At 38.9% G+C, this 13,067-nt stretch overlaps 1 protein-coding gene across 2 annotated transcripts in view; it reads left to right on the forward strand.

The window, feature by feature from the left end:
- The first annotated feature begins 7,243 nt into the window (after nucleotides 1-7,243).
- ANKRD26 (ankyrin repeat domain containing 26) overlaps nucleotides 7,244-13,067 on the forward strand; it is an 86,476-nt gene continuing 80,652 nt past the window's right edge. For both annotated transcript variants that reach the window (XM_069458924.1, XM_069458925.1), the window contains exons 1-3: nucleotides 7,244-7,610; nucleotides 11,736-11,850; nucleotides 12,013-12,186. In XM_069458924.1, coding sequence (XP_069315025.1) covers nucleotides 7,369-7,610; nucleotides 11,736-11,850; nucleotides 12,013-12,186 — 531 coding nt within the window. In that variant the 5' untranslated portion in view covers nucleotides 7,244-7,368. The remainder of the gene's footprint in view (nucleotides 7,611-11,735; nucleotides 11,851-12,012; nucleotides 12,187-13,067) is intronic.

A 13,067-nucleotide genomic window follows, 5' to 3' on the forward strand; every position in this document is an offset into this window, starting at 1 on the left:
TATTCTTGGAGTGACTTTATTAAAATAACCTACAGTTTTCTAGGAACTGGAGCTGTATGTGGTATTCACTGAAGAAGATGGCTATATTAGAGGGAGCTTGTTACATGATATTCTTGACCCTTTTTAGGTAATCTTAAATTTTGATATAATTTGAAACTGACAGAAATATCACTGGAATAACACAAGAAACTGGCTGGGTGAGATGGTTCGTGCAGGTAATCCTAGCACTCTGGGAGGCTGAGGTGGGAGGATTGATTGCTTGAGCTCAGGAGTTCAAGACCAGCCTGAGCAAGAGTGATATCGTGTCTCTACCAAAAAATAGAAAAAAATTAGCAGGATGTGATGGTACAAGCTTGTAATCCCAGCTATTTGGGAGGTTGAGGCAGGAGAATGCTTGAGCCCAGGAGTTGAGGTTGCAGTGAGCTATTATGACACCACTGTGTTCTAGCTGGGGCGACAGAGTGAAACCCTGTCTCAAAACAACAGCAAAAGAAAAAAACCCAAGAAACTCTCATATCCTTGTTTAAGATTCACCAATTGTTTTTATTTTTCCCGTTTTTTTATTGTCTCCCACCTGCTCTCTCTCTCTCGCTCTCTTTATATCCGTATGTACACACATGTATAAAACACTGATAAAGTGTTTATGAAACACTTTATAAAACACTGTTTATAAAACACTGATTAAAAAAGTCTTACCGGCTGGGCGCGGTGGCTCACGCCTGTAATCCTAGCACTCTGGGAGGCCGAGGCAGGTGGATCATTCGAGGTCAGGAGTTCGAGACCAGCCTGAGCAAGAGTGAGACCCCGTCTCTACTAAAAATAGAAAGACACTATATGGACAACTAAAAATCTATATAGAAAAAAATTAGCCGGGCATAGTGGCACATTCCTGTAGTCCCAGCTACTCGGGAGGCTGAGGCAGTAGGATCGCTTAAGCCGAGGAGTCTGAGGTTGCTGTGAGCTAAGCTGACGCCACAGCACTCACTCTAGCCTGGGCAACAAAGTGAGACTCTGTCTCAACAACAACAAAAAAAAAAGTCTTACCTGTCTTATCTAACCCGACTTAATTTTTTTTTTTTACAGTTTTTTTGAGGTACAATTTATATACTATAAAATTCACCCATTGTAAGTGTACAGTTCAAAGTTGTTGGGTTTTTTTGTTTTTGTTTTTTTTTTTTTGGTAATCAATCACCACAATCAGGTTGTAGAACATTTCCATCAATCCCAAAAATTCTATCATGCCAGTTTGCAGGTTAACTTTTTAAGACACTCATAAAATTTTACAGTCACTTTGTAAACAGTTTATGTTCTAACCAGTAAGGTATGAAGGTTATAGTTTCTCGACATCTTTTGCAGTACTTCTTATAGTCTGTGTTTTTTTGTAATGACCACTCTGTTGAATAGGAAATGGTATCTTAACACCACCGACATCCAAATTATTCTCATCCAAATTTTAATGTCATCTAAATTAAATCATTTTCCTAATGACTAATAATGTAGACATCTTCTGTGGTTATTGGCCATTTGTATATTTTCTTTGGAGAAATGTCTATTCAAATCTTTTGCCCCTGTTTTTAGTTGGGTTGCTAGTCAGTTTATTATGAGCTGTAAGAGATCATATAGTCTGAATGCAAGTCCTTTATTGATGGATCTTGCTTTTTATCCACTCTGACAATCTCTGCCATTTCAGTGGTGTGTTCAGTTCATTTATACTTAATATTATTGATATATTGAATTTACACCTGCCTTTTGCTATTTGTTTTTTGTTTTACTCGTAGGTAAAAAGATTCCTCTGTTCCTCATTTCCCACCTCCTTTTGTTTTCAATAAATTGTTCTACTGATGTATACAATCTTTTTTCCTTAATCTTTATCTGGGAATGTCTGTTTTTGCCTTTGTTTCTTTTTTTATTATTATTTCAAAATTTTAATTAAAGAGGTACACATGTTTTTGTTACAAGGATATGTTGTATAATGCCTAAGTTAGGGCTTTTGGTGTACCTATCACCAGAATAGTGTTCATTGTACTCAACAAGTAAGTTTTTAATCTCATACCCACCCTCCTACCTTCCCCATGTCTTGGTTTCTCATGTCCTTTATATCACTTTGTGCCCATGTATACCCATCTATTAGCTCCCACTTAGTAGTGAGAACATACTGTGTTCGGTTTTTCCATTCCTGAGATACTTCACTTAGGATAATCCTCCCCAGTTCCCTCCATGTTGCTGCAAATGACATTATTTCATTCCTTTTTATGGCTGAGTAGTACTCCATGCATGATACATACGTATATACACACACACACACTCACACATACACACCACATCTTCCTTGTCCCCTCATGAATTGAAGGGCATTTAGGTTGATTCCACATGTTTGCAATTGTGAATTGTGCTGTGATAAACTTTCGAGTGCAGGTGTCCTTTTGATACGATGACTTCATTTCCTTTGGGTAGAGACCCAGCAGTGGGATTTCTAGATCAAATGGTAGGTCTATATTTATTTCTTTGAGGAATCTGCATACTGCTTTCCATAGAGGTTGTACTAATTTGCAGTCCCACCAATAGTGTGTATGCATTCCTTTCTCTCTGCGCAAGGCAGCATGTACCGTTTTTTGACTTTTTAATGATGGCCATTCTGATAGGGGTAAGGTGGTATCTCATTGTACTTTTAATTTGCATTTCCCTGATGATTAATGATGTTGAACATTTTTTCATATGTTTGTTGATTATCTTCTTTTGAAAAACTTCTGTTCATGTCATTTGCCCACAATTCTACCAATCCCTGAGCAGGGGGTGTTTTTCTATTTGTGCCATCTGTGATTTCTTTCATCTGTGTTTTGTAGTTCTCCTTGTAGAGGTCTTTAATCTCCTTTATTAAGTATATTCCTAGGTATTTTTTTTTTTGTATCTATTGTGAATGATATTGAGTCCTTGATTTGACTCTCCACTTGACTGTTATTATTAGTATATAGAAATGCTACTGATTTGTGTATAATTATTTTGTAACCTGAGACTTTGCTGAATTTATTTGTCAATTCCAGGAGTCTTTTGGTAGAGTCTGTAGGGTTTTCCAGATACAAGACCATATCATCAGCAAATAGGGTAGTTTGACCTCCTCTTTCCTTCTCTTGTCTGATTGTTTTGGCTAGGACTTCTAGAAATAAAAACAAAGACCAGCTTTATCTCTCACATCTGGGCACGGAGCTGGAGTCGTCTCTACTATTTCATCTCTAGGAGGCCCAGATGTCTCTGCTGCAATCTCTGTTGCCCCGTGAGCTGCAGGGAGGGAGGCCTGTAGGGAGGATGTTAGGATACCCCATAAGCTGGGAAATGGTGAGTGTATAGGGCTGAGTGTCCCTAGATGGGGGAGGGAGCTGGCTGGAACTGGCCAGAAACGGCTGTGGTAGGACCCAGGTCTCCCTATGTCAGCTCCAGAGCCTGCAGACCCAAGTCCCTGCTGGTGCAGCTGGGCCTTCAGTCCCCTCCAGGCTGCAGGGTGGGGTAGGGACTGCAGCCTGGACCCAGGGCATCCTGTCCCATCACTGCGTGGCTACTTCAACCCTGACCCAGAGCCCTGTCTATGCTATTAGAAGCACGAGGGATGTAGCAGTGAGCAAGCTAAAAGGAAAGTCCTGAAGTCATGTGCTTCAAGGAATGTTAGGAGTTTGTGTTTCTCTGCGATTCTTCTAAGGCATCATGATGTGGTAAAAAGCACATTGTACTAAATGTTGGTAATTCTTGTTTTTCTGCCACTTACTGGGTATGACATTGTTGCTTCAACTGACCATACCTTAGTGAGGTCCCCATCTATATACTCAGATGTTATGGTCTTGTGAGTTCTACCCTAAGTACTATGCGTAGGGATCTGTGTTCTAGCCTGATGGAATGGTTGCTCTGTGTATCCTTGTTATCAAAAGTTTGTACTTGTCCCCAAGGCTGAATGAGTGAGAATGAAGAATGAGGAAAAGGAAAGAGAAGCTTATTAGTTTGTCAGCAAGTGAGGAGGACAGCAGATATTTGTTTTAAAAACCATCATCCCGGCCGGGCGCAGTGGCTCACGCCTGTAATCCTAGCACTCTGGGAGGCCGAGGTGGGCGGATCGTTTGAGCTCAGGAGTTCGAGACCAGCCTGAGCAAGAGCGAGACCCCATCTCTACTAAAAATAGAAAGAAATTATATGGACAGCTAAAAATATATATAGAAAAAATTAGCTGGGCATGGTGGCGCATGCCTGTAGTCCCAGCTACTCGGGAGGCTGAGACAGGAGGATCCCTTGAGCTCAGGAGTTTGAGGTTGCTGTGAGCTAGGCTGACGCCACGGCACTCACTCTAGCCTGGGCAACAGAGTGAGACTCTGTCTCAAAAAAAATAAATAAATAAATAAAAAAATAAAAACCATCATCCCCCTTTAAGCAGAAATATAGGGCTTTTTAAAGGGGGGTTTTCAGCTTTGGGCTATTGTTTAACAATAGTTAAGTATTGTTATACAATAATATAACAATAGTTTAAGAATAGTTGGTGGTTTTGGGTGACCTTATCTCCAGTGAAGATGATCTTGTGACCTTTGTTTAGATAATTCTATTGAGCCATCTCTGGTGGTTTAAGATCCCAGAAAACGAAGAATAAACATCATTTTTCTGCTCCTTTGCTTACTAGCTTCAGGCAGGAATGCAAATTGTAATTCCTCTAAGGGTGAGGGGTTTTCAAGAGACAATTTGTAAAACATTTTGCCCCTTTTCAGCCCTTTACCTTTGTTACCCCTTTTTCAGAAGTGGTAAGATGAGGCCCTCAGAGCCTTGGCAAGGAGAGAAGCTCCAGCTGGGCTTTCCCAGGTGGCAGAGGAGGGACAGGCAGAGAGTAAGAGTGTGAAGGGGCCAGCCAGATGTCAGAGGGACCCCTGGCCCTAGTTATGCTCAAATGGGGAACCAGGAAATGCAGGCTTGTGATGAAGCTGTAGCCATTTTGTGGTATTTCTTCAGGCATCTGATACCACTACAGTCCCTCAGCCCCTGCCTCTCCCCTCTCCATGCTCTCCTGTGCCCTACCCCTACCCTGTTGGCCGCTCCCAGGGAAGGTCTCACCGTGGCTCTCCTCTGGCCTGTCCCTGGCTGTCCTGGCCCCTCTGTTTCAGACCACCAGCGTAGTTGCAATGGACCCTGTGCTTGTGGGTTTGCTTATTTGCAGTTCTTTGTGGTTGTTACTGATAATAGGATCCAGTGTTCTTTCATATTCACTTGGGAGCGGACTGGTGGGAGGAGCAAATGCCTACTTATGTTTAGGTTTTGAGAACCTTCACAGAAGAGTAGTTCATCTTTTTGAAGTGAGTTTTAAGTTGCAGAAATGCTCCTTGGCATTTGTTTGGGTTCATCCTCAACTGTCCTGGATGGTTGAGGAGCAGGTTTTTTTCTGAGGCAGGTGCATAGTTTCAGTCAGTAATTCTTGAACCTGGTTGCACATTAGAATTGAGGAGGAGCATTTAAAAAGTACAATGCCAAGGACCCATGCCAGATCAGTTAACTAGAGACCTAGGCATTCGTGTTGTTTAACAGCTTTGTTCTTTCTCACTGTTCTGGGAGCTTAAAGATAGATAGATAAATAAATAAATGCTTCATTCTGAGTAAAAGGCTCAGCGAGCATTTCCTGTAAATATTTTAGGCTTTGAAGGCCACATGCAGTCTCTGTTTTACATTCCCGTTTTCAATTATTTTTTTCAACCCTTTAAAAACGCAGAAGCTGTTGTCAAAACCTTAGGTTTCTGTCTAGGGCCAGTTGCTGGTCGCACAAAGATGGAATTATTGAGACAATGAGGATTGCCAAGAAAGAAAGAAATTTGTATGAATAATTCGACAGACTTCTTGTTGGGAGAACAGGAGAAGATGCCTCAAATCCATCTCTAGGACTAAGGGATATCATGGGCTTTTAAAGGAGGAGCCACATACCTTGAGGCAGGTTGTGGTGTATCAAGGGGCTAAATGCCTTGCCAGACCATATTATCCAATTTTTGTATGATTTTTTTTTTTCATACACATCATACCATTCTTCAACATTAAATCCTTCGGGTGAAATCTCTATTGTCCAATTAGTGCCTTCTGTAAATACTTGCTAGAAATTGTCAACTCCTCCTCTTACAAAATTATAGCTTAAAATAATTCTTCACTCTGTTAAAATAAATACATAGATATTAAAACAATAATCTCTTAAGAACAAATTACAATGGAAACACACCATCGTAATAAAAAAGTGACAAAGCCCAGACATAAATATGTCAAGAATTCTGTTTAACTTGGCATAGGATTAAAAATTCATCCAAAGCAATGTAGAGGTAAACACTGCTGAGAGAATACTGAAAAAGAGTAAGGAAGAGAACTTTGTAACAATTATTAAAATATATTCCATAATTAAAGAAGTTAAAATAGTGGAGTACTGCTGCAAGAAGCAGACCATTCAATAGAATAGAATGAAAATCCAGAAACAAAAAATATCTAAGAATTTAAGGTAAGATAAAATGGCATTTTAACCTAGTGAGAAGAGATGGATTGTTTGGGACAAGTGAATTGCAATTTTAAAAAAAATTCTTAAATGTTACACCATGCTCCAAAATAAGTTGTGGATTGATTAAAGATTTAAGCTGGGAAATAAAAGCAAAAACTAACACAAAGCAAAAAAGACACAAGCCTAAGGCTGGGCCCTAGGGGAGGGAAGAAGACATGCAGAAATGCGCTTTCATGTCTTCTGGAGAATGTGCATTGATTTCTCCTCCTAAGTTTGCACCTAATGACACATACTGGCACAATCTCTGAAACCACGAAAATAGCCTTCTGCTATTGCGTCTGCTAAATTCCTATGGAGACCATCTGGGATGGGGAATGGGAATAAACTGAAAGATAAGGAGATTTAGAGTTTCTCACGGATGTTTTCTAGGGGGATGAGACCTTCAGCATTTTAAAGCTCCACGCTACTCCAGCCCAGTGGTGTGTAAAGGCTGCTTTCCCACAGGCGCGAGTCCTCCTTTCGCAAATGACCTGAACACCCTTGTCAAATCCCGCCGACATTCTACCTGAGGCAGCGCTGATTGCAAACACACGCTGAGATTTCCGAAGCCTGGGCTTTGCACATGCGCACTGAGCACCCCCGCGCGCCAAGTGCTTTTGCTCATGCGCAGCGACGTTGCTTTCTGAGGCGCGCAGGCGCACTTCAGTTCACCGATTTTGGCCGCTTGTCTGGGGCTCTGCGAGATTGGAAACCGCGGAGTTTCCTTGCTGAAGCTTGTGGGCACGCTGGGTTGGTTTGCTAGTACTGGGCCCTGGCGGCGGAGGAAAGCTAACACCCGAGGGGAAAATGAGGTGTCTCTGAAGCCAGGAGCCCCTGCCATGAAGAAGATTTTTAGTAAGAAGGGCGAGTCGCCCTTGGCCTCCTTCTCCAGCCGCCGGAGGACCAGCGCGGGTGTCGGTTGTGAGCATGGCAACGGCGTCTACTCACAGCCCGGGTACCACGTCCGGGACCGAGACCTCGGGAAGATCCACAAGGCCGCCAGCCTGGGTCAGGTGGCCAAAGTGCAGCAGATCCTTTTGCTCAGGAAAAATGGCTTGAATGATAGAGACAAGATGAGCAGGTAATGGGAACTGCGAGCTGGGGGGCCGGGCGGATGTGGGGGAAGCGCTCCTTCCTGGGCTGGGCCGGGGGAACCCGAGCCCCCCTGTCACCGAGGGTGCCCGGCTTTCTTCCCTCCACGGGCTCCTCAGCACCTGGGACGTGGAAACCTTGGAGGGTGGAGCGCCCAGACCGTCTTTATGAGGAGCAAAACAAAAACAGAATTTTAGCTGTTTTTCTGTCCACTCGCAATTCCCCCTCGCCCCCCCCGACTCCCGGCCTTTTATTTTTGAGACAGAGGCTCCGCTTTGTCGCCCGGGCCAGAGAGCAGTGTCGACATCATGGCCCACAGCAACCTCAAACTCCTGGGCTCAGGGGATCCTCCTGCCTCAGGCTCCCAAGTAGCTGTCACTATAGGCGACAGACAGCGCCACCGCCACGACCCGCTAATTTTTTTCTATTTTTAGTAGAGATGGGGTCTCTCTTGCTCAGGCTGGTTTCGAACTCCTGAGCTCGCCCGATCTGCCCTCCTTAGCCTCCCAGAGTTTCAGGATTAAACGGCGTCGGCCTCATCATTCCCCGTATAGAGCACTTTATTGAGAATTTTTAAATGATTTAACTAACAAAATTAAGTGTATACAGCTTTTTATTTTTAATGTACACATTTAAAAAGATGTCATAGAAAGATTATAGAAAGATGCATAATGTGAGAAATAATTCCCATAATGTATCAATTTCTGGGCTAAAAATTCTTTAGATAAAATCCAATATCCATTTTTTATCAGTGTACTTCTATGAATATATGTTCTTTACTGAGAAAGAAACTTTGAAGTGGGAAGATGGTGCTGTATTCTTGAGTAGGAAGACTCATTTTTCTTAAAATGTGAGCTCTTTCTATGTTTACCAGTTTTACATAAACCAAATAAAAATATCAAAGTTTTAAAATTTTTTTAGTTACACACGTTGTCTTTTACTATAGTAAAAGCATTAAGAAAATATTTGTAATGGAGTAAACAAAGACTTGCCCTTGTAGCTATCAAAATGCACTATTAATTTTCGCAAATTAACCATTTACCAAGAACTGAAAAGACGGGTAAATGCATGGGACAGAATAGAAAATCCAGAGACACCCAAATATAGGTAAGAATTTAGAACTTGATAATGGTGACATTTCAGATTAGATGAATTTTTCATAAATCAAATGCCTGTTAACTGTTTGGAGAAAACTAACTAGATTTTTACCTCACAAAAATAAGTTCCTGATGTTATACAGATTAAAAATTTTAAGTATACAAGATGAGAAAAGTACTAGAAGAGAACACAAATGCATATTTATACAGGTACATCTTAAGTTGACAAAGACCTTCCTAGGAATGACCTCACAAGCAAGAATTCTGAAAGTTGATTTGGCAAAATAAAAATTAAAACCCCCGTATATCAGAAAAAAATTAACAAAAGACAGCATACTTGCAAAATATTTACAACATGTAATCAGACGAAAAACTTATCTTTATTTAACAGATAATTCTTTCAAGTCAACAAAACAAAAACTAAACTTGAATTTAGAATTGGGCAAATTACCTTTTTGCAGGTCTACAAGTTATGCACATAGGAAAAAATATTTAGTGTTCCTGGTAAGAGAAGGAATTTAAATTAAAAGAGGGATGAAATACTGTTTTCTATCCATGAAGTTTGGAAGGCTGAAGAGCAGTGGTATTTATTTTGTTGCCTAAGTTTTAAGTTGCTTATGACTTTTGGAATGGACAGTTTGGTGCATTTAAAAAAATGTCTATGCCCTTTATCAATCAATTCCATTATACTAAAATACCTAGGAAATATTTAGAGATGCATGCAATTTGTTTTTCTCAACACTGCTTAAAATAGCAATGTATTAAGAAGAACCCATGTAATGGATTTTATAAATAAATTTCAGTGCATGCATAGGTTAGAATAATATGTGACCATTGTAAGTGGCAGAGATACAAAAGTATGTTGACATGTAAAAATGTACCCTAGTATATCAAGTGAGAAAAAAATCAGTTTGATTATACGTACACTCTAACATATGATGGTCTTATGTTAGCTGAAAATATGTACAAAACGTGATAAAATATGTTATTTCTGGGCATTTGTATTAATAAGTGAAATTTTTTCCTTTTTCTTATCTGTGATTTCTACAATAAGCATGTATAAAAGTTCTAGTAAAATTTTATTATTAATGAAACAATCCTTGGGAAGAATAGGAATACGAATCTTGTACAGATAGAAATAATTTCTTACTTTCTATTTTTAAAATTATATTTGTGGATTGGCATCCTCTGCCAACTTTCATCCTTTCCAGAAGTAAAGGGAATCATTTTATTTGTGCTTGTAGATTTTATGATACATACATTTTATTATACACATTTTTTTATATATGTAAAAAATTATAACTTAATCATTTTATTTTAGTTGTGTCCTTATGAAAATAAAAAATAGCAAATATAAATGATTATTACTATTGCTTTACTTTATAAGAGTTTTGTTTAAAAATATTGAACTCCCAAATTGTATTTATCAATTCTTTCAGTTTATTTATTAATCAAACAACCTGAATACTATTCTGTAGCAGACATACTCTGCTATCTCTTAGGATCCTTCCATCCTTGAAAACTTCATGTTTCTCTGCTCAGCCTATGCAAGTTGAGAGATTTAAAATAGGCATATTAGGACTTAACCTCAAGTGAAGCTTTTCCTCCCTCCTTTCAAACAAAAGTATTTGTAAAGGTAGAAAATTGTAAAAGATAACCTTTAACTTCCTTTTTGAAAATTTATAACAGTATTAACTACTATTAATCCTTGGAAACATCTTGATTTGCATACATTCTATAACTCTAAATACTGAATAATATTCATTTGAATCTTGAGTTTCCTTTTGGTTAAAGTTTTTTTGAAAATCAAAGTAAGAATTAATTTGTTTTAAAAATTTGTTGCTATTTCAGCTCTCTTTTTCCATGGTACTTTTTTTTTTTTTTTTTGCTGGTCAGGTGAATCCATAGTACTTTTTAAAACTAAAATTTATTTAAATGCCAGTGACTAGAACTGCTGTGGAACTGCTGTATAGGCCATATTTCATTTAATGTAAGGCACCATGGATTGTATGATGCCCCATTATTTTATGTATCAATAAGAGAATTTTTTAAATGTTGCCAGTTGTAGTTTTAATAAGTCATGAATTACAAGTGACATTCGAAAGAGATGTTAAAATGTGAGAACATGAGCATCTTAGAATCATTGAAACAAAGTGTTGTCACTGATCTTTAAAACAGACTGCAAAAGTAGGTACAATTGTATCATTTTATTTAATTAAAATATCTTTATTAGTAGTAATTATAATATCTAACAAGTATTGAGCTGTTATTTGTGCTAGGAACTGTTCTAAATACTTTGCATAGATTCTTATTTAAACATCAGCAATGGTAGCAATAGACAGCTACTATTTTTGTCCTCATTTTATCGATGAGGAAATTGAAGCACAGAAAGGCTGAGTGATAGCTACTAAGTGACAGCTTAAAGTAGTATCCAGGCCGGGCGCGGTGGCTCACGCCTGTAATCCTAGCACTCTGGGAGGCGGAGGCGGGTGGATCGCTCAAGGTCAGGAGTTCGAGACCAGCCTGAGCAAGAGCGAGACCCCGTCTCTACTAAAAATAGAAAGAAATTATATGGACAACTAAAATATATACAGAAAAAATTAGCCGGGCATGGTGGCGCGTGCCTGTAGTCCCAGCTACTCGGGAGACTGAGGCAGTAGGATCGCTTGAGCCCAGGAGTTTGAGGTTGCTGTGAGCTAGGCTGACGCCATGGCACTCACTCTAGCCCGGGCAACAAAGTGAGACTCTGTCTCAAAAAATAAATAAATAAATAAATAAAGTAGGATCCAGACTTAAGCCAAACTGATTCCAAAGGCCAAGCTCTTTCTATTCATGTAGACTACTCTTTCATTAATGTAGTGGGTAATAACAGCTAATAAGTATTACACCTTTTTAAGAAAAAAATTAAATATTTGTTTTGAAGCCAGAAGAATTACATGCTACTTAATGTTTATAATTACATGAATATTTTGAGGTAGCACACTACAGTTTCCTAAAACATCCTCTCCCTTTCATAGGACTGCTCTGCATTTGGCCTGTGCCAACGGCCATTCAGAAGTGGTGACACTCCTGGTGGACAGAAAATGCCAGCTTAACATATGTGACAGCGAAAACAGGACAGCTCTGATGAAGGTATACGGTAGTCAACTATTTCAGCATGAGATGGATTTGATTTAAACACATAGAATAAAAATGAACTTATCTCCTTTAAATATAACTACTGGGTGAAATCTGTGGAATGTTTGTTTTGAATTCCTAGAATTTACCATCCATTTCTTGGTGTAATACAAACAGGCCGTACAATGCCAGGAAGAGGAATGTGCAACTATTCTGCTAGAACACGGTGCGGATCCAAACCTTGCAGATGTCCATGGCAACACTGCTCTCCACTATGCCGTCTATAATGAAAATATACCAATAACAGCGAAACTGCTTTTACACAATGCAAATATTGAAGCAAAAAACAAGGTATAGATCAACTTTATTTTCAAAATATTTGAAATGCATTTGTTTTAACCATGACAAATGTGAGGGTCAATTTTCCATATCTGGAAGCTCAAACATTTCCTGAGTGAAGATATTTTGAAATAGCTTAATTGTCTAAGATTTAACTTCTAATATTGATACTTTAAAAGAAGCATTAGAGGGAATAGATTTCTTTTATGCATTTATGGTAAATAATTGTGAAAACATTGAATTTGTTAAAGGTAAAACTTTTTTTTTCTAAATACTTTTTTCCCCACCAGCCTTTTTTTTTTTCTTAATCTATGTGTAAAACAACACAGGAAAGCAAAATTTTCCCTGGATATAGGCTTTATCTTAAAACTCAAACAAAACAAAAACATTTTACAAAAAATGGAAATCTTGCTGCTGTTGACCAGTTCCTGTTAATTTATATGAAAGGGATTTATCTCTCAGTGGCAAGACTTAAGAGGGAAAAATGGAGAGGGAAAAACAGAGTAATCAGAAATATGCAGGCCAATTTGGAAATCAGGTAATTGAGGGAAAATACCAAGATGTTTTTTGTATATATTTTTGTTTGTTTATTTTTTGACAGTTTATGTGTTTAGACAAGGTGCTTCTCGATTTTGGGGATAATCATTCTCAGTTTGGGAAAGAGAATGATTTAGTGGTGAACTTGCCTAGAGATCAATTTTAGGAGGACTCTGAAGAAACCAGATTGGCAGCAAGTAGGTGGTGATGAAGCAGGAAACAAGAGGGAAGAAGAAATAATTAACTGACTGCTTATCCTATTCTGGCAAAAACAGCCACTTAGATAAGAGTCTAAACTCTGCTCTCAAATCTTGAATGCCTTGATGGGAAGGTGGGAGATAAGGAGCTTGTAAGTA

Source organism: Eulemur rufifrons, chromosome 25 (genome assembly GCF_041146395.1).
Source record: "Eulemur rufifrons isolate Redbay chromosome 25, OSU_ERuf_1, whole genome shotgun sequence".
Taxonomy (NCBI): Eukaryota; Metazoa; Chordata; class Mammalia; order Primates; family Lemuridae; genus Eulemur; species Eulemur rufifrons.